This window comes from Ursus americanus, chromosome 20 (genome assembly GCF_024610735.1).
Source record: "Ursus americanus isolate L20-20 chromosome 20, mUrsAme1.1.p, whole genome shotgun sequence".
In the NCBI taxonomy this organism is placed as follows: Eukaryota; Metazoa; Chordata; class Mammalia; order Carnivora; family Ursidae; genus Ursus; species Ursus americanus.
Window position 1 is genome coordinate 48,437,316 of NC_142146.1, and position 26,498 is coordinate 48,463,813.

A 26,498-nucleotide genomic window follows, 5' to 3' on the forward strand; every position below is an offset into this window, starting at 1 on the left:
AGCCTGCTAGTAAGGCTTTCTCTTTGCACTTGAAGTATACAATACAGATGCTTTAAGGACTTGTGGGCTTTGACCCTGGCCTCCTGTCACTTCATCTTGGGCCCTCTTCCTTGTATCGGGATCTCTTGCCTTCTCAGGCACCGCAGCCACTTTGCCATCGTAGGCCCTGTGCTCAAGGTGTTCACTCTGCCCGGACTGTTGCTAGGACAAGGTGTGAAAGGGTCTCGAGCACAGGAGTGTCTGTCTCCATGGAGGGTGGGGTTGACCACCCTCCCGGCACATGGATGTGTTCTTGTTCACCAACCTGGAAGCTCTCTGAACTTCATAGTCCAGGGAGGGGAGGAGGCTGCATTCCATAGGCATGATTGATTCCGTCATTGGCTGTTAGTGGTCAAGCCAATCGTCAGCCCTCTCCCCTCCCCCAAAGTCTGGTGGGGGAGGGTCTGGCGGGGCTGAAAGTTACAACCCTCTCTAACCACTTGGTTGACTCCCCTGGTAACCAGTCCTATCCTTCAGGGCTTTCTAAAAGCTACCTCACTGAGATAAACTCAGTTGGGGTGGAAAGGGGCTTGTTAGGAATAAGAAGACACCCTTTTCAGCATTATCGCTCTGGAACTTTCAGGAACTGGGAACAAAAGTAAATATAACTAAAGATGGCCCCATGGCTCTTATATAGGAAATTAAATGGGCTGAAAGGACTGTGTGCTGGGAACTATGGACCAAGACCAAACAGATCTTTTTTTATTATAAATCACAGGCCCTCATCAAAGGTCTTTGAATACATTCAGTTCATAGATGATTCAGTAGTTCTAGTTAAATTGAATTTCCCTTAGCTTGTCCATCCTTGAAAAACCATTGGCTGTTAGGTTCCACCCAAAGGCTTCCCTCTTTTGGCATCCTGTGTATTGGTCACATGCCTTGCAGGTAGCACTCTGCTTAAAAATTGCCTTTGCAGTTGGTAGTTGCCCCAGCCACGGGGATTTGGAAGTGGGGAGAGAGGAGGAGCTTGCCTGGAGTCTGGCTGAGATTTCCCTGGTGAAGGAGAGGAGCGGGGGCAGAGGAAAGGAGCGGAAGGCCCAAGACCAGACTGTGGGAGAGCCCTCAGAGGACATGTGTCCTGGAGACTTCTCAGGACCTTTTTCCCCTCTGTCTTCACATCCTAATGACACCATCTCTAACTGGGTACAATGTCTTAACTGTGTAAAACTGTGAGTTCTTTAACTGTCAGAAATGAGTCTCTGGAGCTTCCCAAGTGCAAATTATTTCCTGGGAGAGATCTGCATTTGAAATTGAGGTTTCTCTCCTTGACCTCTTAACCCTCCTTATTATTCTGTGTTCTCAGTTGGTTCGACTGTGCAATGAAGGAGCTCGGAAGATGGAAAGGACTGAAATGATGTACACAATTAACTCGCAGTTGGAATTTAAAATTAAGGTATTCTCGTATTTCTTCATAAACAGATTTATTACTGCTCTTGCTTAAATCTTATGTAAATAGAGAGAGATAGTTGAGGGCAACAAAGTAGATAGGAATTTGCGTTTCAAAGAAGGGCCATAAATTGACCGGAGAGGGACAGGACTGGCTGAGGGAGTCACAGAAGCTCCAGGCAGCTCTGTTCTTGCTTATGGTCACTAGATAAAGTTGCCTTTCTCCAGGCCACAAGGTTAGTTTTATCTAATTAACACATTCCCCCAACCCCCTCCCCAAAGTTAGGGAAAAGGGTAGTAAAAAAAAAAAAAAAAAATAGAATTTTAGAATGGAAAGGTGATTTCTTTACTATTCTCAAAGTGTCCTGCAAAACAGAACCAAAATCCCATGAATTGTAGCACGTGTTCTCCTAAATTAAAGACACTCCTCTTCCAGTCTGAAAAAAAAAGAAAAAAAGGGGGGAAAAAAAGATTGTTAGTGGAGTGTTCTTTCCAAATTTGTTTTTCTTCCATAATTCTTTTTGGACATGTGCTCCCTCTTATTGCTTGTCTGATACTGCTTAGGAGTGGATGACAGGATGTATAATGAAGAAAATGACCACTCATGGCAAATCTAGGTCGTAGTCCTTTGTTGGCTCACAACTGATTCTTAATGGATGCGAGCACTCAGGATTGTGATTCTATTTTATTTTGTAACTTGTAAATTTAATTAAGCAACTTAAAATGACTGGTCGTATTTTTTCATAGTGGAAGTGCTCCAAAATCATGTGGTGGATGAGCCTTTCATGGTCTTAGGCAGAGAGAAGGTTCTCTGCCTTGCTGTTGCAGTTGGAGGAACACTGGTACTGTATAGCTGTGTGCTTTTATTTTATAAATGAGGAAAATAAAGCCCAGAGAATATGTAATTGTTAACGGGGTCACTGGGCGAGTGGTGGTAGAATCCGGCCAAGGGCCCGTATGTCCCCACTTGCAGATCAGTGTCAAGGCTTTCACCAGAACATCCTGACTACAACAGTTTTGATGCAGGAGCGTGATGCGTGATTCTTAGAACAGAAGATGACGTGTACTTGCTAAAAACAAGCACACACATCAACTTTGTTGTACCGTCCTTCTACAGAAACGCAGATGGGCAATTTCCAAACCCATCTTCCCTCCATCTCTTGAAAAGAAACTTGTCCTTCTCTGTAATTTGTTTCTAAATAGTTTAGAAAATATACCTAGATATCAAAAGTTTTATCTCCTCCTTTTTAAAGATTATAAATTCCTAACCATTTTGATTTTTAGAGATGGTAAATCCCTTCCCTGTTTTTCTTTTTTCTTTTTTTCTTCGCTGGAAATCAACTGGCTTAAGATATCGTTAAGCTCTCCTTCTCTAGAACTCCAAATTAACTGGTAATTGAAAAATGCTTACCCCAAGGTCCTTAAAAATAAATGATTAACATCAATTGAGTTCATGAATTTTGGGTTCTTTGTTTTCTTTTGGTTCCATGATTAAAATATTTACAAGCCTGAAGGAAGATATTCTATGTTTAGATTTATAATGAGGTACTTCAGTCAGACTACTTAGGAATACTAATAAAATCTGAGGATCTTATTTCCAGAACACTTTATGGACAACAGTGGACATTTTTATTCAGTTCATTTTAAAGACGAGAAGATAGCTGTTCGAAGAAGTTAAATGATTTGTCCAAGCACGTGTGTTGCTTCAACAAATTTTGTGAGCGCTTTCTTTGTGGAAGGCAGCAGGAAAACCAAAACGTGACCCCTGCCCTCAGGGAACTTACAGTCTAATTGGAGACCACCCAAGTGCAGAGGAGTTGGCAACATCTGCAGCTGTCACTGTAGATGAAGACAATTGAAAAACCTCTTTCCTTTTTAAATTTTTTTTTTTTTTAGAATTTAGTGATTCATCACTTACATGCAACACCCAGTGCTCATCAAAAATGCCCTCCTTAATCCCCATCACCCACTTAACCCATCTCCCACCCACCTCCCCTTCAGCAACCCTCAGTTTGTTCTCTATAGTTAAGAGTCCATTTTATGGTTTGCCTCCTCCCCCACTCTTTTTTTTTTTTTTTTTTTTAAAGAATACTCTCAATGGGGAGGGGTGGTCAGCCCTACCTGTAAGGCATACAGGGGTGGGGAGTTTGTAGTAGTCAGGTAAGGCTTCATACTGGAGGTATGTTTGAGCTGAATCTTGAAAGGTGAGTTAGGAAGGGTCTTGTAGAAGTAAAGAGTAGGAACAAGTGCATAGGGCATGGCTTCAGCTGTTGTGGCCCAGCAATTGTATGCATCCAGCATGGGCAGGCGTGAGGTGCAGGGGGAGCAAGGCGGAGCCAAGCAGTAAACAGCAGCTCACGTGGGGGCCTTGTGTGCCAGGAGGAGCAGCTGAGCAAGGTCATTTGGGAGCCCCTGAAAAATTCTAAGTGGGGAAGTGACACTTTAACAACATGGGAAAGGCCTTTGGACTTATTCCAAATCCGGAAGTCATAAAAAAAATTTGATAAGTTCATTTATATGAAAAATTTTTAAAATTTATCTATAGAGGGGAAATTAAGACATAAAAAAGTAAAAAGGAAAATAGCAAACTGAAAAATATTTGCAACTCACGTATAGATGAGAGGTTAATATCTTCAACGTATAAGCTCAAAGAGATAAGAAAAAGTTAAGGGAAAAAAACCCTTTAGCAAATTGCAAATTAGAAAACAACTCCACCACCTACTAGCTGTATGAGCTTGGGCATTACTTTATGTCTTAGTTTTCTGAACCTTAAAATGGGACTGATAGTAATACTTTCTCTCAGGGAGTTATTGTGAGGATTAAATTGATTACTAGACGTAAAGGACTTGGAACAGATCCGATTCATAGTAAGCAAGTACCAGTATCATTCAGATGCTTTGTCAGGATAGTTTCATAGGCCTGGTAGGCATGTTGCAGAGGGATGAAGAGTGAATAGGATGTGAAACTAATTAAACAGATTAGGCTTTTCATCCAAGAACCTTGGCAGGAGGAAGGAAGTGAGGGCTGTGGAGAAAAAGTTGGTCACCAAACTAAGAGCAGACACCAGTTTGTGCCTCAGATCCAAGTTTTTTCCACTAGACCACAGCTTTTTCTAAAAGTTGCCTCCGCAGAGTTGGGAAGGATTATTTTTTTGTCTTGTAATGGAAAGTTTGGCCTTATGAATAAGCTCATGGGGAAGTTGACGATTGTCAGGCTATACCATGAGCCATAAATTAAGTGTAATTGAGTGGGGTGGTGTATTGGTGGGTGGATAGGTTTGCTGGTCATTATTTGGGGACCTTGCTAATAAGTAGAAGTCCAAGATAGAGCAGACAAAATGCAGAACTCTGAGGTATTAAAAAATCTGTGCGTTGTAGAAGAGAGTTTGGTGGCTTCTCAAAAAGTTAAAATAGGATTACCATATGACCCAGCAATTCCACTCCTAGGTATATACTCAAGAGAATTGAAGACGGTCATTGAAAAGAAAAGTTGTATGTGAATGTTCATGGCAGCATTATTCACAATAGCCAAAAAAGTAGAAACGACCCCAATGTCCATCAAGAAAATAGGTGAATTGGTAAATAAAATGTGCTGCATTCATGCAACGAAGTAGTGTTTAACCATAAAAAAGGATTGAAGTTCTGATACATGCTTCCACTTGAAGGTCCTGTATTATATAATTCTGTTGATAGGAAATGTCCAGAATAGGCAAATTTATGGAGTTAGAGGGTAGATTACTGTGGGGGAGGGGAGGGCAGATTGGAGAGTGAATGCTTACTGCATATGGGGTTTATTTATTTATTTAAATTCAATTAGCCAACACATAGTACATCATTAGTTTCAGATGTAGTGTTCAATGATTCATCAGTTGTGTATAACTCCCCTCCAGCAACCTCAGTTTGTTTCCTATAGTTAAGAGTCTCTCTTGGTTTGCCTCCCTCTCTTGATGACTTCCCGTTCAAGTAATGAAAGTGTTCTGGAACCAGGTGCTGATGATCGCTGCACCGCACTGCGAATGTACGAAAAGTGACCAATTGTGGGTACACTTTCAAATGGTTAAATGATAAATTTTATCTGGACTAAAAAAATTATTCTTCAGCAACTCTTTGTTGTCTCACTGCCATATAAAATTAGTTAAATTTTAGGCTGAAACTAGTTTTGTAAGATGAAGCTTAACACCAAAAAGGACGAAAAGTCTTTTCTCCGTAGGCCTTAAACTCCGTAGGACTTTTAAGGATATGGTTTTGTTCGTGTATTTCTCTTCTAGTTTTGGTTCTAGTCAGAGTTTCTTAACTAGGGGAATTCCTTTATTCCACTTTGGATTGTTTGGATTCTTTTCTTTGGTCATTTTAATAGTTTCTTCTTAAAAAAAAAAGAACTATTGAAATGAGTTTGATCTCCTAATAATAAATTTGGAAACAAAAAACATTTATAATTTTTGCTTTCAAAAAAACCTTGACATCTTGAAAACTGCTGTTGATTTCAGATCTCCCCTATTAGAAATTTATTTTTGCCTCATGGAGGTATGAGGAATCCATAAAAATTGATCTAATTAAAAAAAAAAAAAAGTTTAAAAAACATTCTTCCCCCACCTCCTAAACCAAGAACAGTTCTAGGGTGTCACGTCCACTGGACCTTAGCCACAAGACTGCCCTCGGTTTATCCTGTAGGCTTACATGCACTAACAAGATAACACTGTGTTCTCAGTAATTGCAGCCCTTCTGTGGGACAAAACCCGACACATGATCCCTTGTGGTGACCTCTGGGGTGGAATGGTAGGGTCCTCCCGAGTTATCTGAGCATCTCTCTGTCTTTCATCGGCCTTTTAAGTCTCAGCCATCCCAGTTGGATAATCGTTTGATATGAGATTTGGGGGCTGGAAACGCCATGAACTCCCTTCATGGCCAGCTTTGAAGGTTTGAGGTCAGCCATAATCTTTCATCTCCTTTTTAAACCTTCAGGAAAATAGTCTATAACTGATGAGCAACCTCCTTATTAAAGTCCCTTTACTAAAAAAAATTTAAAAAATAAAAATAAAAAAATATATATATATATATGAAATCCTTTCTTAGCTTATTTCCTCTCTAGTATCCTCAATTTCCTCTCGCTATTTTTAAATCACTGTTCCTTGAAAAGGATGGCCTTTGGAACTATTACAGCTATATTTTGTGTGTCCAAGCCCATTTGCTTATTCTGTGGATACAGTTTTTAAAAAGATTTTTGGTACTAAGCATTTCTGATAACTTAAAAAAAAAAAAAGAAAAGAACTCCTCAAGATAAGGATTATTCTGTGGGTTTCTGAGTTTTCTAGTTGGAAACTGGGCACTGAATAAAGAAAAAGCAGTATGTAATTCCTTGGATGCAGCCTCTTCTATGAGATTAAGATGGGCTTTTTTGGAAGAGCATCATCTGCACAGCCAGAACGTGTCCTGATGCTTTCAGGGATGAATTTCCATGAGGAAAACTGCTGTAAACTTAGGAACAGGTGTTCTCCAGAATATAGCTAAGTAAATAATCAGACAAAACATAATTTGTGGGGAGTTTTTCCTGTTGAATAAAATATTTTTAGTTGATAAGCGAATGCAGACTTCTTTGTTTCTCGTTAACTACCATTATCGGGTTCTGTTTTGTGATATTTATAATAGCAGCAGTTGATACAGATAGATTTCCTTTTGAGGCTTTTCAGTTTTAAGTGACTCCCTGTCCATCTTTTGAAAGTTAAGGAAGGGTAATAATTTTAGGCTGATCCAATAATATCTTCTCATTGAGTTTCAGTTGTCATATAGGCAAGTTAATAGTTTTTATATTGGAAAACAATTGCTCTTTTTTCATTTTCTCTTGCAGAATGTTCTGTACTTCTCTAATTATATTTCACTGTCATATACTTATGAAATAATGATGTATACCAGTGTCATCTGTTTAGATGTGCGTTTTAATTTTCCCTCCAATACTCTTAAAAGGACTTTCATTTGGCTTTGTACACTGAGTTTTTCTCCTTCTGTAGCCCTTTCCTCTAGTCTCCTCTTCCCGGTGGTTGGTAAAAAGAGGTGAGTTGACAGCCTACGTGGAAGACACCGTGCTTTTCTCAAGAAGGACATCGAAACAGCAAGTCTACTTCTTTCTCTTTAACGACGTGCTCATTATCACCAAGAAGAAGAGGTAAGCCATTTTGTGATATTGCTGGCTGTACATCCGGTTTTCAAGCTCTGTAATTCAAATGCCTGTTATGGTATTATTCTTTAAAACCTGGTGATGTGAGACGTAGAGTTTCCACACGTGGAATCATAGTAGCATCCATGTCTCACTTTCTTGAAATTACATACCCCGTTGAGACTCCAGTCATTGCAGCCAAGCTCTGTCGAGCTGCTATAGTGCGCAAGCCGCCCTTCTGAGCCTTTTACACACTCATGTCCTTGGACTCTCATGACATCCCTGGCGAGGTAGCACTCGTATTATCCCCCATCAGCATTCTTCACACTTCTTCTGCCACAGAATTTTTGTCTAGAACAGATAAAAGTTGCTCCAGTTGAGAACAAGCTGGGACGCAACTCGAGTGTTTGCAACTTAATTTAAAACCCACTGCTCTTAATGGTTGCTGGTCTAGAAAGTCTCCCTGTGACTGGCAGAATGAGAGCGGTACACCAGTACTTCCTTCTGAAGGGCTAAAGTCAAGCAGCTGGCAGCGTGTCTCACACACAGACGTGCGTGCACACGTGAGCGCACACACACACACACACACACTCCCCTCAGCTCTGTCTTTCTTCAGGGAACATTCTTCACCAAGTGTACTCAGGGGCTTGTAGGATTGTAAAGTATTTTTTTACTGGTCCTTCATAAATACTCCATCTTTCCTAGAATATGAACTTAGAGAAACAACATAGATCTGTGGTATTCTTCCACAGAGGAAGGCAACGATGGTGGGCTGAATTGCTGGCATATAATAGGAGTAAGGGTAGGTCAGGGGTACAGTTTAGATAGACAAGGTGAAGAGAATCATGGTAACAAGCTTCTGGGAGTATATAAAATAAATGTACAAATTTATCATAAGATAGTTTAAATTCTAATTCTCAGTTGCTGACATTTTAGCTTGAAAATTCAAGCTGAATTGAAATGAAACAGTATGAACTTTTCTTTTTGCTTCTTTTAATCAGACTGTATTAAGAATTATTTCAGCTGCTTGGCTGTCCAGCTGAAATGAAAATTATGTATGGTCTACCTTGAAAAGCCATAATACAACTATGATAAATACATAAAGATGCCGATTACTGTTTCTCATACTTAGGAAAATAGTGTGGCCATAACTTCAAGAAGAAATTGTTTCTCTTACCTGGGACAGTTTCAGTAGTTCTAATAGCTAAGTAAATTTGATAAATAAAAATTGGAGAGGGATTATGATTTTGTATTTTTATGTTTATTTGGTTTCCTATGACCTAACATGTTTCTTTGGCCTTCTTTGAGACGTTTTGTTTTTAGGAGAAAGTAATTATATATGACTCTTCAAATGCCATTACTCTGGACTTTTAACGTCTTCCAGCTGTTGAAATATTTGTTCTGTCTCAATGGACCAAAAGCTGTAACTAAACTTTTCATTTTAGTGATAAAATGTACGTTGACAGGATGAAGACAATTTTAAATATAAATGTAGCTTTGATTATGATGTCTTCAATGAGTTCATGAAAACATTAAGGGTATTTAAACCAGTATAGTACAACTTTTATTCTCGAACTTGCATAGAAATACCCAATAAACGCAGACTTTTGAACTTGGGAATCAAGGTATATGCTATTCTGCTTAGCTGTGTACTTTGCCCTCCACGGCAGCTTTGGCCATTATATGTAGTGTTGCTTGCATAGCTCTCCCACATTTATTTGCTCAGGTTATGTTTGAACTTGTATTATTGTAAATGAAAGAAAAAAAATATATACAGCTCCAATGAAGAGGGCAACCTTGGACCCTATCTTTGCCTTTACCCAAACTGGGATTTCTTTTTCACCCTTACCAGTTAGCTCGTCCTGTTTCTAAGGTGCTCTTGACTAGGAGAATGGCACTGAAGGCTCACATTGTTTACGACCTGAATACACGGGGAGGGTGACGAGCAGACCACAGAGACTTGATAAACAGGCTCGGGTAAAAATGTACAGTATGCGCAGCCGTATTTACACTGCAGCTTCAAGGAGGCAACTGCGAATGCTTCGCATGCCAGAGACAGCAGCGAAGGAGATACAACAGCTTTGAAGGAGGCAATAATTTAGGCTTGGCTACGAGGTACAGATAAAGGATAATTACCTGTGCCAACTCTGGAGGGCCGATCCAGCCACCCACTGCCTAATTGTAATCCCAGGGTTCAGCCAAGGGGCTTAGCTGCTGGGTCTGCAGTGGGTTTCAGCGTCAGGGAGGCTCCTGGCTACTGGGGGAGGCTGCTTGGGCGGGTGGTTACTCTCCGTCCTCGGAGCCGGTCTGGCAGCTGGTGTATGCTGAGCCCGGTCGGCAGATGGCTGGGCGTGTGGCCGCCTCCGCTCGGCGGTGCGTGTGTCAGTGCTGGGGCTCGCAGAGCTGGTAGTGACTGTGGGGCTGTCTTCTAGCGCAGGGATTGTCACCCATTTTTAGAATATTAGAGGAAGTTTCAAGTCTCCATTAGCTCTGGGCTGGTTACGGGTCACTGTATTAATAGTCTCTTCTACCAGATTTCCGTTAGACTCTTCTGATGAGAAAGTGAATTCATTGATAGTTGAAGCTTTGACTGCAGGTTATGTGGGTACTTCTAGAGCAGAGTTCTCACCTCGGCACTTTTTTTTTTTTTTTTAAGATTTTATTTATTTATTTGAGAGAAAGAGCACGAGTAGGGGAGGAGGGGCAGAGGGAGAGGGAGACACAGACACGCGGAGCGGGGAGCCCAGTGCAGAGCTCGATCCCAGAACCTTGGAATCATGACCTGAGACCCTGAGGCAAAAGCGGATGCTTAACCAACTGAGCCACCCAGGCGGCCCTGGCCTCGGCACTCTTGAGGCCGGACTGTTCTTTGTTGCGGAGGCTGCCCTGTGCTTTGTAGGATGTTTTAGCAGCACCCTGCTCTCTACCACTATTTGCCAGTAGCCTCTCCTTCTCAGTTGGGACACCAAGAATGTCTCCAGACATTGTTGTATGTCCCTTGGCCGGGGTGGGGGGTGCAAATTGCCCCCGTTTGAGGACCACTGAACCACGGTGATGGCAGACTGCTAACCTGTACTGCCTTCACAATAGGGCAGGTGTGCGAATGTATCAGACCTGACACAGCACAAATAGTAATAGTGTAACAGGGGAACAGACTGCCACGTGTTATACTCCTAGATTAATGAGTAACAACTTATTTATAATTATCCGTTACAGTGCACGGGCCATACCCCATGTCCAACCGTAGGGACCAAGTACTGTTGTGTCCAGTTTTGAAATGTGGAAACTGAATCTAAGACCTAAATATGTTCGAGCTCTCAAATGCCTTATTTTGTAAGGTAGTTAACTGCCTCATTCTCCTTCAGTGCCTTTTATCTGGCTTAAATTTTCCCTCCCAATTTCTTCTGAAGCAAAAAGTGGTTCCCCCTCTGTTAGTTTTTTTTCAGCTGCTATAGCAAAGTCTCACGAACTGGGTGGCTTAAGACAATAGGAATGGGTTGCGTCATAGCTCTGGAGGCAGTGGTCCAACATAAAAACATTCGCAGGGCCACGCTCCCTCCGGTCTCTGGAGAGAATCCTGCCTCACTTCTTCCAGCTCCTCGTGGCCCCTGGGATTCCTTGGCGTGGAGTAGCATAACTCCAATCTCTGCCTCTGTCTTCATATGGCCTTCTTCTCTGGGGTGCAGTGTGTCTTGAAATCTCTCTCTCCTTTTAAGGACACCAGTTACTGGATTTAGGGCCTCCTCTACTCCAGGATGATCTCACCCTAACTTGATTACATCTTCAAAGACCTTATTTCTAAATAAGGTCACATGTACAGGTACCAGGGGTTAGGACTTTAGCAGAATTTTGGAGGACACATTTCAACTCACTGCACTCCCCCAACCCATCACCACTGTTAAATTATGATTATGATCACAGAATGCATAAACGTGCTTAAGAATAATGTCTTAAGCCAGTTGTAGAACACACTTTTTTTTTTTTAATTGACTGATGCCATTTTTTCATTATTTTGGAACGACATCTTGGTCATGTGACTCGAACACCCCTTTCTGGAGGGCTCATAGGTTACCTTCATCTGCATCTTCTCCTTCAGATCTGTTCCTTCTCCAGGGTCTCTCCCCTCCTTTGTTAAAGCCACCTCCATGCATCGGGGTGCTCACAATAAACCCAAAAGACTACTTTGGCTCTGTGTCCTCATTGCACCCCCTGTCCAGCCATCACTGGTCTCTTAAGCAGCCCGTGGAATTGCTTCTCTCCTCCCACACTGCCAGTGCCCTTGTGGAGCCACCTTGAATTCACCTGTAAGACACACCTAACTGGAGTCATGCCATCATCCCTCCGACCACTTGACATTCCACAGCCGAATGTAAAAGTATGCTTTTTAAAGGACACTTCTACTCAGTCTGTCTCTCGCAAATGGCCCTTCTGTGGTCCTACCTTGTATTTAGCCTTACTGAACCACCTTTCTAGCCACAAGGACCTGGCACATCTTTCTTTCTTTACCAGAATTCTCTCGCTCCCCACGGATCCACTCCACCCAAGCCATTTCTCGGCAAAGTCCTTTTTATTCTTGAGGTCTTAGTTGAGTTGTCACACCCACTGGGAGTTCTTATCCAGTCCTTGGTAGTGGGGTCATTTCTGTTGCTTTATGGTCCCATAAAACCCTGTACTTTCTCTGCCATAACATTTGTGTTACTATGTGTTCGTGTCTGTCTTGTTGACTTTCGTATCCTTAGTGCATAGCCCAGCAACCTGGCCCGTAATGATCATTTAGAAATGTCTGTTAAATTTGAACCAATTGTGGAAATATAAACAGTTTGATGAATATAGTACTCAAAGGGCAGACCCCCTCATTCTACTCCCAAGCTAAAATTTCTTTGAATTCTCCTTTATTTTTAAAGGATGTGATTTTGGTATTCTGCTCCATTATATATTAATTTTTGATTAATTTTGGCAAAAACAAATCTGGACCTTTGTTTATCATGTGGCTTATCAAATCTCTGGAGTTTTACCTATAAACTTACCCATAAATGCCACATAACCTCAATTTCAAAAACATTTAGGACTCTATTTGCGAAACTGTGCTCTACAGAGGAAGTGTTTTTAGGCCTGCTTTTATTTTGTCCTATCATTATCAACTTATGTTTTGAGCTGCAAGTAAAAGTGTAATCATACCAGAGGGTTTAAGCAATAAAACCAGTGAATCATCACACACACACGCACACACACACAAAACAAGAAGTCCGGTGAGCTTGGGAAGCCCTACATACTCCATTTCTCTTTGGGAGATTCACTGTTGGATCCCTTAGAAAAGCTTTTGGCTATATGTAACAATTCCCAAATAACAATGGCTCAGATCCTCAAGACAGTTACTTCTCTCTGCAAAGATGTAATGAAGGGGGGTAGTCTGGGCCCCGTGATCACAAGTAACCCAGCCCTTCTTGTCTGTTCTTCAGCTGCACTCCGCTCTGTCCACTTTTTGCCCGCATGCAGATAGCTGCACGGTTGCAGATAGCTTCTGCGCAGCCAAGCATCATGATTTCCTTCAAAGACACAGGCTGAGAAACAGAGGCGGACCAAAGGGGCTCTTTCCTCAAGCAGCACTTTTCTTTCTTTCCCTTCCTTCCTTCCTTCCTTCCTTCCTTCCTTCCTTCCTTCCTTCCTTTCTTTCTTTCTCTCTCTCTCTCTCTCTCTCTCTCTCTCTTTCTTTCTTTCTTTCTTTCTTTCTTTCTTTCTTTCTTTCTTTCTTTCTTTCTTTCTTTCTTTCTTTCATCAGCAGAGGAAAACCTTCCCCAGACAATCCCCTGAAGACTTCTTATGTCTCATAGGTCAGTCACGGGTCCCAAGACTGGTCATTAGAGGGGAGGCTGGGAACGCCGGCGTGTAACAAAGGGGAACAGGAGAGCCGTGAGTGTTTAGGTCCAGCCGGGATGCATCCCCTGCGGCTGGACACATGGGACGCGGCAGACAAGAAGCAGGGGAGGCTGACAGGCGATTAGATCGCGGACAGTTCCAGCCACAACCAGGAAATCATCTTTTCCACAGAACACTAATTAACATACAAGTAGTTTGGGAAACAGAGAGAACTCTGTAAAAGAATTTGTGCTTGCCTTTAGGATAACCGCGGGGAAGGGGGTGGGGCATTCGTGTCAAAGAAGCCAGAAGTGATTGGAGATTCAGAACCCACTTCTGTTGGTGGCTGCTGGTCATGCAGCTGTGGTTCACGTGAGCATCTTGTCGGTAGTTCCTTTTTGTTCCCATCAGCTGAGATGTGTCCTTCAGCACGCTTGGAGCGCACAGAGACATGGGCCTGGTCTGGGAGTTGGGCATGATACCGAAAGAATGCAGAAATCTAGTCTAGTCTTGTTGTCTGTAAGAGTAAGCGTATCGTGTTCTGATTTGTTTTTTCATTCTTCTCCTGAATTTTCCACCCACGAACAATATAACCGTGATGTTTTCAGGTATTCCCTGCAGTTAGATGGATAGTAACAGCAATAGTGATGATAAGAACCTATATTATGGAGCATGTGCAGTGTGCCATTAACAGTGCTCAGAGTACATATGCGACATACCATTGAGTTGTCATAGCAACCTAGTATTAGTAGTATTTCCGTTTTATGGCTGAGCACCCTGAGGCAGAGAGTCTCTTTTTTGAGGTCTCTCAGCAAAGGTAGGATTTTTTTTTTTTATTCAACAGAGATAGAGACAGCCAGCGAGAGAGAGAACACAAGCAGGGGGAGTGGGAGAGGAAGAAGCAGGCTCATAGCGGAGGAGCCTGATGTGGGGCTCGATCCCACAACACCGGGATCACGCCCTGAGCAGAAGGCAGACGCTTAACCTCTGTGCCACCCAGGCACCCCCAAAGCCAGGATTTTAATCCGAGTTTCTGACTCCACAGCCTCCTCTCTACACGATTTCTTTATGCTCATTCTTTTTTAACTTCCTTTTTCTAGACTATTTTCACCTTTCCCCCATCCTGTAATGTCATTGGGAAAAATAGCCAGAAACTTGCACCTTTGTATAAATACCCTTACTGATCGTAGGAGATTAGAACCAGTACCAAATTGCACTTGTGAGCTTTCCTCTGCTTTTAGGTAATCTAGCATCGGAGTGTAGGGAAGAGTTTCCCTTTCATAGCATTTCCTTCCTGAAGACATTTAAGGCCGTGGACTCCTACTTCCTGATTCGTCGTTCCATAAATGTTATATGTATTGACATAACTTGGACTCTAAGACACATTACAAATCCTCACGGTTTTAAAAAAGGATTTTCTGTAATAGATTACTACCAGATCATTATCATTAAGTTCGGGAACTTAAGTTAGAACTTGATGGGTTTTCCCAAGTAGTTTGAATGCCCAGTGGCTTAAAGCTGGGAAAGCTCCCTGGAAAGGGTCATGGCCTGGCTTGACCCCATTTTGGGTTTTTCCATTTTGAAGGCTTTCCTACTATAGAAGGCTGAAGTCACCTGACATTGTCTCTCTTCCTCTGCAGAGTAAACTTCTTCCTCGGGAAATTAACTTTAAGAGAATCGTGGATAAAGGAAAGGACATAATATTCTCTTACTCAAAGCACTGGTATTCCTTGAACATAAACCTTGGTTATTTCTGACCACTGGTGCTATCAGGTTTAAATTCAAGATGGTGAAATGGGGTAGGAGAGGCATGAGAACCCCATTGCTTTTCTTGTCATTCTGTTTTTCTCTGGCTACCCACATACCCTTGATTCCTCTAACGTCATGAGTAGTTTGGATATCGGTTCCTCTAGTCCATAGGAAGAGTTGACATTGCTATTCAATGCTGAAAGCTGTGATGGCTGAGAAACACAGTATCGATGTCTGGGGTCAAGTAGAACTTGGCTCAAATCCTGGCCATGTGGTCCTGGGCAAGTTACTGTTAATCATTTTAGAGCCTCAGTATTCCCATCGGTAAAATGGGTTTAACAGTTCATCTTCCTCTTGGAATTTCTGTGAGAATTAAATAAGATAATGCACATAAAGCTCTTAAGACAATGAATACTTCCGGGGCGCCTGGGTGGCACAGCGGTTAAGCGTCTGCCTTCGGCTCAGGGCGTGATCCCGGTGTTGTGGGATCGAGCCCCACATCAGGCTCCTCCGCTGTGAGCCTGCTTCTTCCTCTCCCACTCCCCCTGCTTGTGTTCCCTCTCTCGCTGGCTGTCTCTATCTCCGTCGAATAAATAAATAAAATCTTTAAAAAAAAAAAAAAGACAATGAATACTTCCTGCTAAGTGACTGATACATGCTGAGTATCATTATTCCTAGTATTATATCTCTCTCTCTAAAGATCTTGGCACAAATCAAGTTATTGCCTTTCTGCTTCTAGATTATTTTATAGTTTTAAAAAATGGTTTGAAACCTTTAGCCAGTGCTACACGTCTGATAGTTGAAGTATACCAGGGTCAAACCCAATTTATGGCCCCTGATATATGACCTTAGGAATAAATGCGTTTAACTCAATGCCTTTCCCACTCCATCCGTATCAGACGGCAAGTGAGTGAGTGATAACCATTGATCTACTTTTGTTCTTTTATAAGTTGATGGGAATCACGTGTACGCTTTTGTAGTAACAATTCTCTTGCAACATCCCTTACAACTGATTAGAAGACAGTATAACTTTGTGGCTGAAAAAAGTGAATTCAGTATATTTTTTCCTTTCATTCAAGGAAGTCCGTGGAAGGACACCTGAGTGTGAGGATTACTTAGTAATTTGTAGTAATCCTTACCAACTTAAGAAGCTGCTGCCTACCTCTTCTCCTGAGCTTGTTTAGTTCTGGGTACCCCAGGGAGAAAGCTTCAGTAAGGAGCTAACAGCCTCTCAGCCCTGCCCATCTCCCCTTTCCAAGGACCATGAGTTCAGGGCAATCCTGCGTGCAGCCAGGGTCCCGGAGATCCGTGGTGAGAGAAGGAGGCCCTTCTAGTCCTGCGATGGGTCACTAGCCATATTTTTTGGTGACAGTGAATCATATCAGATCCTTATCTTACCAACAAATGTGGTCCTTAGAACTATTTGTTATATTGTTGGCAATGAAATAGGAAGCCTGAGGCATGTTTGTTAGTCTTCAGAATTATTTTGAGGAACTGAGCAAGTAAGCCTGTTTGAAAAATCAGTCTCTGGATAAATATCATGCCTTGTTTTGTTGGAGTGCTTGCCAAACTATGAATTTCTTGACCCAGGTGTTTAGTTCAAATCATGCTTAGTCCACTTGGCCATTTGCAAAGTGCCTGTCATTACCAAGCGTTTAACAAAATGTCAGGCAATCAAAATGCATGATCTGTGAGGAAAATTAAAAATAATAGCTAACATTTACTGGTTGTGAGCCAGGCATGATTGTTAAGAGCTGTCTGTGCAACGAGATAATTAAGTATATTATCTCACTTAATCCTCACAACAGTCCAAGGAGATTGTGGTATTGTTATCCCCATTTTACAGATGAGAAAACACAGAGAGGGTTAGTAACTTGTTCAAGATCATAGTGAGTAAGTGATAGAATTGGGATTCTTACCAGACATTCTAAATCAAGTCTCTGCTCTTACCTATTATACTGCACTTCATTACTTTAAAATTGTACAGCACTTCAATAAAAACTTGTTTGTATTATTCTAAAACTAAGCTTTAAAATTGAAATCAGCATCCGTCTTGTGACATAGTGTTTCAACCTCTTAACTCAAAATAAATTTCAGTGTAGGCCAATAGTTTTCATCCCAGAAATGTTAACTCCAGTATCTTTATTCTCCGTAAGCACAAGATCAAATATGGGGATTTAGAAATCATGTTTTCAGAAGGGAAAGAGAAATTGAAATCTGCACAGGAAGAATTCTTATACATGTCTTGAAGGAAAGTAGGAAGAATCTCCTTTGATTGTATAAAACCTCCTCAGGTCATATGAATCAGCACACTGGGAGAATGACAGAGCCATCCTAAATCCCTGAGGGAAAAGCAAGGGGCTGGGAGAGGATCTTGGAGAGTGACCCAAAAGAAGGATGACTAAGAAATGTCACAGGGACATTAGAAGAGGAAGATAGAATTTCAGCATGTCACAGGTGCTTGACATCATCAAATTTTGTTATGTTGAGATGTTATGTATGATGTTAAGGAGAATAGTACTGAAATTCAGGTCATTGGATTGGGTGGGGTGCTGGGCCATGATGGCCTTGGGGAGCAGTTTCACCGGCATGCAGGGACAGGGTCTGAGAAAACGAAAAATGCAGGCAGCTGCTAGCTCAGGAGACATTTGTCTTGGCACCGGCCAAGTAAATGTTTTTCAGAACAGGGAACCTGAATGCATGTTTTAAACAAAGGCCCTGGAAAGGGGGCTACTGCACAGGTAAACAGTAAACATCACTATTTTGATATATGCAGAAAATAATGTTGTTCTGGATAATTCTTGATAGCATCTTTTCTTCTAAATTTAACTCTTTTATGAAAGGAAGAACTGGAGGTGCTGGTTGGGTTTCCACCTGTCAGATTTTGGCTATAAAAGAAAATTCCAGAACAGTGCCGTGGTCAAATGTGAGACGACTCACAGGGCTGAAGAGCAGTGGGATTATGGGAAAGCTGGCTTACACAATCCTACCGTTCCCCTCACCTCCCCCATCACATCTTTCCTTTACCATGTCTGGCTCCTTCTTGGTCAACTAGCCTAATTCCCATTCCTGGCCATCCTTATTATGTACTTAAAGTAAAATGTTTGCTAATAAGGGTTAAGGTGGGAAGGTATTTGCGTGTTTAAAAGCACCACCCCCCAGGCACAAGGGAAGCCTGATGGGTCTATAACCAGGAGAAAGACCTGTTCTGTCACCGCCTCTTCTCATGACTTTTAATGTACCCAGAGCTTGGGTCCAAGGAAATATCCTGGTTACTGAATGAGATTGGGGTCCAAATTTTTTTATTTGTCAGATGGTTCTTCAGATGTTCCAATATTATTTGGTGATTAACCTGTTAGCTCCCCATAGATTTGAAATGTCATCTATACTATGTCCTAAATTCTCAAATGTGTTTGGGTCAATTCGTGAACCCACTGTTCCGTTTCACTAATCCATCTGTCAACTCATGCCTCAGGCCCAGTCTTGGAATTACTGTAGTTTTATAATATGCTTTCAATATGCCCAAAGGCTGGATCACTCTCATTCTTTTTCAAAATCCTTCTGACTGTGCTTACTTTTTTTGTATATTTTAGAATCAGCTTGACTCTTCCCCCTCTTCACCACATTCCAGAAAACCCTGTGTGTACTTCATTGGGATTGTGATAAAATTATATTTCGATACAGGAAGGATTGATACCTCTATAATATCAAACGTTCCTATCCATTCAGGCCGCCTTCTGAACCACCTGGAAGCTGTTTTCATATAGCAGAAACCTGTTAGGTTTAATCCTAAACGTGTTATGGGTCTTGTGGCTATTAAATAAGATGACTTCTATTACATTTTCTGACCGAGTGTCATTGATAAATAGCAAAGCTTTTTTTTTCTTCCTTAACCCAACCACTTTGCTGCATTCAGTCTCACTTTGTAGTATCTTTTCAGGCAATGATGACATCTGCAAATAATCAGTTGTTTGTAGGGCAAAAAAAATTCCATCGCGCAACAGTCACTTCAACTATACCCTCACACATCCACAGACACAATGCGTTTATTATTCTTTTTTTCTTTGCAAGCTTGGCTTGTAAAGTATTTGAAATGTACAGAACGTTATCAAACACTAACATACCTATCATCCAGACTGAAGAGATACTAAGTTTTTGCCGTGTTACTGTCAGATCATTCCTCTTTAAACAAAAAAACCTGATGTAATACTGCAGACGCACCTACGCTGTCTCCATCCCGTCTTCCTCCCCTCCGCCCCACAGTAAGTCCTGTGCTGAGGCTGGCGTCTGGCAGCCCATACTCACTAACGCGTGCCGATGTATGCGGTTGTGGGGTTTTAAAAACGTGTGTACGTTGTCTGCAGTTGTAACATGCTGTCCTGATTTGAAAGCAATAAATACAGACCCCTTATGAAAAATTCCAACCTTTAGAGAAATTGGTGGGACAGAAAGTTAAAAGTGATCCATAATAATCTTTTTAAGAAAGCCACTATTCACAGTAAGGTCTGTCATGTTTTAAGCCACGCTGTGAGGTAGCATGGAGCAGGACCAAACACTCTCTGGAGTGCCTAACAAAAGAATGCCTTCCTGAGGGAAGAGTAGTTGAGGCATGTGTCCACCACCACGTCCTGTGCTCTGCAGATAGTTCTCTATCTCGGTTTAAAAAAGGAAGAGAAGAAGACGTGAATCTCAGCAGAGGTTACTAGGACTTGAGGTAGGTTTCAACAGGGAGACGCAGCCTTGTTTACACCACAGAGCAGCAGGCTTCTCTAGATGCGATGGCTGCACCTGATAGGGGCACGGAGCAGACAGCCTTGACGAGCAGCTGGCGAGCTTGGAGCACATGTAAGACAATCAGAGGAAGTCTCCATATAAACTTCTCCATGCAAGGAAAGGTGGTTTTTCCATTTGCCTTCTTCTGAGCAATTTAACTTCCTAATTACATGGTCCAAATTGTTTCAGAGACTATGTAAACCATATGTTTGTTAAATGACAGAGACAAACATGGGGACGTCCGATTAGCATCAGCTTCCCTCAGGAAGGGGGTTTCTTTCCCAGCCCGGCTCAGGCTGCGTTATCCTGCTTGGACGCGGGGGAGTAAGCAGGGGAGGGGGTAGTTGGTGCACAGCTGCATCTGGCTGTGGATTCTCCCCTCTTCCTTCTGCCGAGGCACGTATTTTAACCCAATAGCCTTTCCTATTAGCATGAGCAAGTAGGTGCAGGCTGACATTAGCAGAGTGAAGTGCATCCAGGATCTAGCAGATTCGGAGAGGAGAAAATACGGTAATTTTGAACCTTTATGAGGGTGAGCGTATGAGTGTGTATGTGTGGGAGAGGACAAATGTGCTAGCAAGAGGGAGTTGCTGTTTAGCTGTTTAGTTTTAGTCCCGTTGGGTTTGACAGTAGAGGGTGAGAATAAATAATTTGTTTCACTACTGTTCAATGAAATCAGAGTTTCGAAAAATGTAAGTTTATTAAAAGAGAAGTGAAGGAGTTATAAACATTATTTATTATATAATGGACAAGTTTACAGGCTAGATGAACTAATGATATTGGATGATTGCTGTTGAATCAGTTAAAAAAAAAAACCACATGTTTCCTGTGTCCTATTTTGGATGCAGAAGTCCAGACAGTGGGACAAGTTCCCTGTTGGGGCGTCTCGGTGACACAGATGTGCAGGTGAACTCACAGAGCTATAAATAAAGTGGCCACAGTTCGTCTTCCCAACTGGACATCTGAGAGGTCGACAGGCAGACACGGGCTCACACAGTCACCCCAGCTCTTAACGGTGTTGTGGTTGTCATTGCTTAAGAGAACAATGAAAAAAAACACTCGTAATTTTTCTACTTTTTCCGGCCTTAATTGCCCCCAGAAGACAAAGATTTGGAGCATTAATGAAACACACGAGCGGATATTGTTTGTATTTATACAAACACTGGGGAAAAGAGGAACTCAGAAAATCAAGAGGAAAAAAAAAAGGCTGAACTAGTTTATTACTGCTAGTTTGTGTAGCCTTCCTGTGGCCTCTTGGTCTTGGATTCTAGTGGGGACTAGAACTAAAGAGGTGCAACCGAGTTATGCTGACAACGGCTTGGAACTTGAGTCATCTTGAATGATGGCTTTATGGCATAAACATTCCTTTGCCTTTTATTTCTTTGGAAATATGAAGAATACCTGTGCAGTGTCATTGGTCAGGACGCTCCCCGAATACCCACGTACACAACGTTAGGATGCTTGCATTTCTCTGTCTGAGCAAACAATTGTTTTTACCTGGAAACGGGTGTCTTTGACTAACAGGTCATCTTGTTTAAGTTGTGAGTTGGACCAAAAGATTAACTAAGAGGAACGAAGAAGCCCTCATTCATCTTGTTCTTTCTCCAGTTTTTGACGTTGTCGGGGTTTTTCTTTTGTTTTTTGCTTTTGTGTTTTGTGGTTTGGTGTTTATCCTGAGTCCCGAGCTGTTAAATCTATGCTTAAGATATCTAGACAACATTATAAACTTTTCCTACTCTGTCAAAAATTGACTGCTTTTTTTCTGGTAAACATGGTCTTTTAAAAATATAACCTGGAGCACCTGGGTGGCTCAGTCTGTTAAGTGGCCAACTCCTTATTTCAGCTCAGGTCAGGGTCATGGGATCAAGCCCACGTCAGACTCTGAGCTCAGTGGGGAGTCTGCCTGAGATTCTCCCTCTGTGCCTCACCATGCTCGTGCTCTCTCTCTCACTCTCAAATAAATTATATATATATATATATATATATATATATATATATATATATATATATATATATATATATATATATATATATATATATAACATAAACATTATCCTGCTTTCTCCTTTTATAAAAATCATGTGAACTTTGATAAACCTTATTTTGATGCAAGAAATATTTTATATATCCTGACTATGGCTGTCTTGATCTGTAGGCAGTTTCAGGAGAGCTTTGGAAATGATCTTGCTATGTGAACTTTCAGTTAATATAGATTATTGCCCTAGCAAAGAGTTAGACTTGATCAGAAGGTAGTATTTTGCGGGGCGCCTGGGTGGCACAGCGGTTAAGCGTCTGCCTTCGGCTCAGGGTGTGATCCCGGCGTTATGAGATCGACCCCCACATCAGGCTCCTCCGCTATGAGCCTGCTTCTTCCTCTCCCATTCCCCCTGCTTGTGTTCCCTCTCTCGCTGGCTGTCTCTGTCTCTGTCGAATAAATAAATAAAATCTTAAAAAAAAAAAAGGCAGTATTTTGCTTTTATAGATAACTGTGTTTGCTGTTTTTTGAGGGGGGGTTATCTATCAAACCAAATTTTGGAAAAGATTTTATAAAGTTGTCTAAGTGGTAACTACAAGGAAGTGGTTGACGGGTGGATGTCCACCACTGAATGAAAGAAATTCTAAGGAATCGTGAGCAAAATGGCCTATCCTGAAATTCCTGGTGTAGTTGATTAGACACAAGGAGTCTCCTTTTCTCGTAGTTCTTCTGAATTCATGCATTTGCATTTATTTTAAAATAAGGTAAATAGTTTTGTTCCTAGAATATATTAGAATATATTGCATAGTCATCCGTTTATTCAACAGTTATTTCTTGAACTCTCCCATGTTCAGCTGCAGGGGTACCCATGCAGGCAGAATAGAGGGGGAGTTGGATCTGTCAAGGGTTGGGATTTGCCAAGGAGACGAGCATGTATGCATGGAGTGATTGTAACTGCATGCCACGAAGTCCAGGCTGGGTAATTTAACAAGCATGAACGAGAGGACATGAGGGGTTGAAGGACGGGGGAAATGTGGTAGAGTCGGTGGGCTAAAGAATCGTCGGGGTTGAGGATTAGAAGAAGGGAGTTGGAGAGACAGGTGGTTGAAGAGGGTGATTGACATTGGGATTCCAGAGAGGTTGCAGTTGACAGCAATGACAAGGTCTAGGGCATGACAGTGGTGGGGTAGCTGAAGGAGGGCAGAGGATAAGATGGGTGGGGAAGGGGAAGTCAAGGAACTGAGAAGCCAGGGTCAATGGAAGACACCCCTGCATGGAAATTCAAGAAAGTAGTGTTGGGGAGAGACCCGTGAGCCAACAACTAAACTTGTAAGGGCGGATGACTCATAACTCATCCAGGAGTCTGTCCCTGACTTTGATTATGAGATAGAGCCGGGCAGCATGAGCTTCAAAAGCTAACGACTGTTTGGGAGGAGGAAGTGATCATTTTCTAGTTGCAGCAATGAGAAGCAAGCCGGCAGAGAGCCTTTAGGCGAGGCCACATTTTCTAGGGAGAGCCAAATTTCTGTTAAGGCAGGGTTCAAAAACAAGGCTGAGGATTTGTAAGATCTTGCTGGAATCCCTACATGAGGTCCATTTCTGGAGGACCCAGTAGAAGGGGTTCAGAAACCAGCTGAGGAACTCAGGAAGGGTGGAGGCAGGTTAGGCGTGTTCACGGTGCTACGGGGATGAGAATCCAGGGGAGTGAGGCATACCGGGGGTCTTGGGCAGAAGCGGGGATAGACCAATCAGTGCTGGTGGTTTCTGAAGCAGGTGGTGAGGCTGTGTGTGTTGGGAGAGAAGGGCGGCTCAGGCAGACCTCTGAGGCTCTTCTTCTGTCCTGTGCCTAGTGGTTTGGAGGCTGGGCGTGAGCCCCTGTTACCCAGAGTGTAGGTAGGTTTGGGACTCCCTCTTTATTCTTTATTCTGTGAACGGAGGGAAGACTGGGAAAGCATAGCCGTCCAAGCATTACCTCTATGCACATGTGTCTCACTTGTGATAACAGTTCCAGAAGAATGTAAGATGAAAGCTAGAGCATTTAGAATTTTGTTTAATATTGCTTTTAAACCTGAGATACAGTTTAGCTTATTACAGAGAAATAGTAATTAATGGGTTTAATTTGGGAAGTGTATATTGATTCATAATCAGTATATATATAATTCAGATTCCAGCTCATGTTTTAAAATAAATCATTCTCTCCCTATCCTTCCTTCCTCCTCATCACCTTCTCCCCAAAGGTGACATGAAAACTGACCGTGTCACAGTCCTATCCACTGAATCGTTGACGTGCTCTTTTCCCTTTTCCTTATAGTGAAGAAAGTTACAACGTCAATGATTATTCCTTAAGAGATCAGCTATTGGTGGAATCTTGTGACAACGAAGAGCTTAATTCTTCTCCAGGGAAGAACAGTTCCACGATGCTTTATTCAAGACAGAGCTCTACCAGCCACCTCTTCACTCTGACGGTCCTTAGTAACCACGCGAGTGAGAAAGTGGAAATGCTGCTCAGGGCTGAGACGCTGTAAGTGTGTGCGGGGACGGGGTTTTTGAGTGTCTGCTGTCAGTCTTCCCTACGTCACTGCCCTTGGTCTAAGACTCCCTAGAAACAGTGAACAGTAGCTGCTGTGTATTGGTTGCTGAGTACCTATATGTACCAAGTCCTGCGTCTAGGTGCTTCACGCAAGCTCCTCTTTTCACTGTGATCCCCTCCACGTCTCGAGAGATGGACACTATTATTTTTATCTTCATGAATCCTAATGGAGCATTGTGCTTTAGGTGGTGTGCTTTTCTATTTAGAGAGTGGTTTAAAAATCCCTGTATTTTCTTTTTTTTTTTTTTTAAAGACTTTATTTATTTATTCGACAGAGATAGAGACAGCCAGTGAGAGAGGGAACACAAGCAGGGGGAGTGGGAGAGGAAGAAGCAGGCTCATAGCAGAAGAGCCTGATATGGGGCTCGATCCCATAACGCCAGGATGACGCCCTGAGCTGAAGGCAGGCGCTTAACCGCTGTGCCACCCAGGCGCCCCAAAAATCCCTGTATTTTCATCGTTGGTAAAGATGTGACTCATGAGCCCTGGGTGGTTGGCACCCTGTAGTTTGAGTCTGGGCCATAAGTTTTCCTAGATAAGGGAGCTGAGGCCATTTTGCAATCACCTGCCATCAACCAGACAGCAAAAAGCCTCCAATGATTTCTACCCAAAGAGATACTCAGTTTGGGAAACATTAATGAGTCCACTTTCCCATCGGAGTTGATGCAGGTGCTAAATGAAATAAACAGCCCCGCTGTTTGGCTGCCAGCACACCGGCGGCTGAGGGGCCGGCCGGCCTCACACTGGACGGAGGCGAGGGACCTTCGTCTCCGAGTCCACCCTCCCGTGATCTGGTCCATTTAGAGGTCGTTGACCTATTTATTTGTTTAGAAACTGGAAACATCCTCTTGAAACAATCATCACCGGCAGGTGTTCTGTTGGACGGAGCAGTAGAGGAAGAGGGGAAGCCCCTCACTCTCTGTCCTCGGGGATCCTCCACAGCCCTCCCACTCGAGTCGGCCAGCGTTCCCACGTGATGCGATTAAAGCGGACCAGCAGCTGATGAATAACAACCCTAGGACTGTAGCGAAAGCGTAGCGACAGCAAACCCAGGAAGGTAGCTCTACTTAGAGTATTTTAACGGTGGTTCCTGGATCATTAAAGAGAGACATCAGAAAAAGAGTAAAATTATCAAGCATCCACGTAAAACGTTTTAAATGATCATTTCCTATCTTTAGGCACTAGAAGTAACGTCTCAAGGGCTAAAGAAGACCAAGAGGGACAGGTTGATGTAAAATCGATTTGAGATTTGAAAATAGCCAAAGTGGAGTATTCCGAATGAACTTGAGAGCGTTTATTTGTATAAAACAAAGAAATGCCCTTTTCTAAGGTCCCAGAGCTCTTCCGTGGAATAGCTGAAGAGCCCTGCCGTAGGCCTGCACGCTCCTGTGTTTGCTCCTCTGGGTGGGTGTGGTACTAACTGGTTTATGCAGGTGACCAGCAGGACACAGACCCAAGACCTGGGCTCAGGAAGGCATTTCTTCAGCTCCGAAAGTGATTAAACCCCTTGGCCAGTGAAGACAGATCCAGCCTTCCTCTGTTTGGGGGAGCTTCTCTTAAAAAGAGAATTTCGTATGTCTGAGCTTTGGATCTTATATGACTTTTTTTTTTTTTTTTTTTTAAGTAGGCCCCTTGCCCAGCGTGGAGTCCAATGTAGGGCTTGAACTCACGACCCTGAGATTAAAACCTGAGCGGAGATCAAGAGTCGGACGCTGAACCGACTGAGCCACCCAGGTGCCCCCTTATATGACTTTAAGGATGGAGAAGTCTCAAAGGCTCTGTAGATGAGTGCTTATCCAGCCATTCTAGAGAAATCTCAGATTTTCACTCATCAGTTTTCATTCGTAATGGTGAAAGTGTCACTGGTTTTGCTTTGTGTTTCCCTTTTCTCTCTGTTTATAAGGATTGTTCTTTATTCAGGTCCTGCCAACATCTCAGCAGAGCTTTTCCTGTCTCCTTCATAATTTATGTAAACTCCAC

At 42.5% G+C, this 26,498-nt stretch overlaps 1 protein-coding gene across 3 annotated transcripts in view; it reads left to right on the plus strand.

Annotated features, from left to right (window-relative positions):
• Positions 1-26,498, plus strand: part of ARHGEF26 (Rho guanine nucleotide exchange factor 26) — a 117,836-nt gene that overhangs the window by 77,563 nt on the left and 13,775 nt on the right. For all 3 annotated transcript variants that reach the window (XM_045812273.2, XM_045812269.2, XM_087870298.1), the window contains 3 exons: positions 1,343-1,432; positions 7,430-7,584; positions 24,240-24,449. In XM_045812273.2, coding sequence (XP_045668229.2) covers positions 1,343-1,432; positions 7,430-7,584; positions 24,240-24,449 — 455 coding nt within the window. The remainder of the gene's footprint in view (positions 1-1,342; positions 1,433-7,429; positions 7,585-24,239; positions 24,450-26,498) is intronic.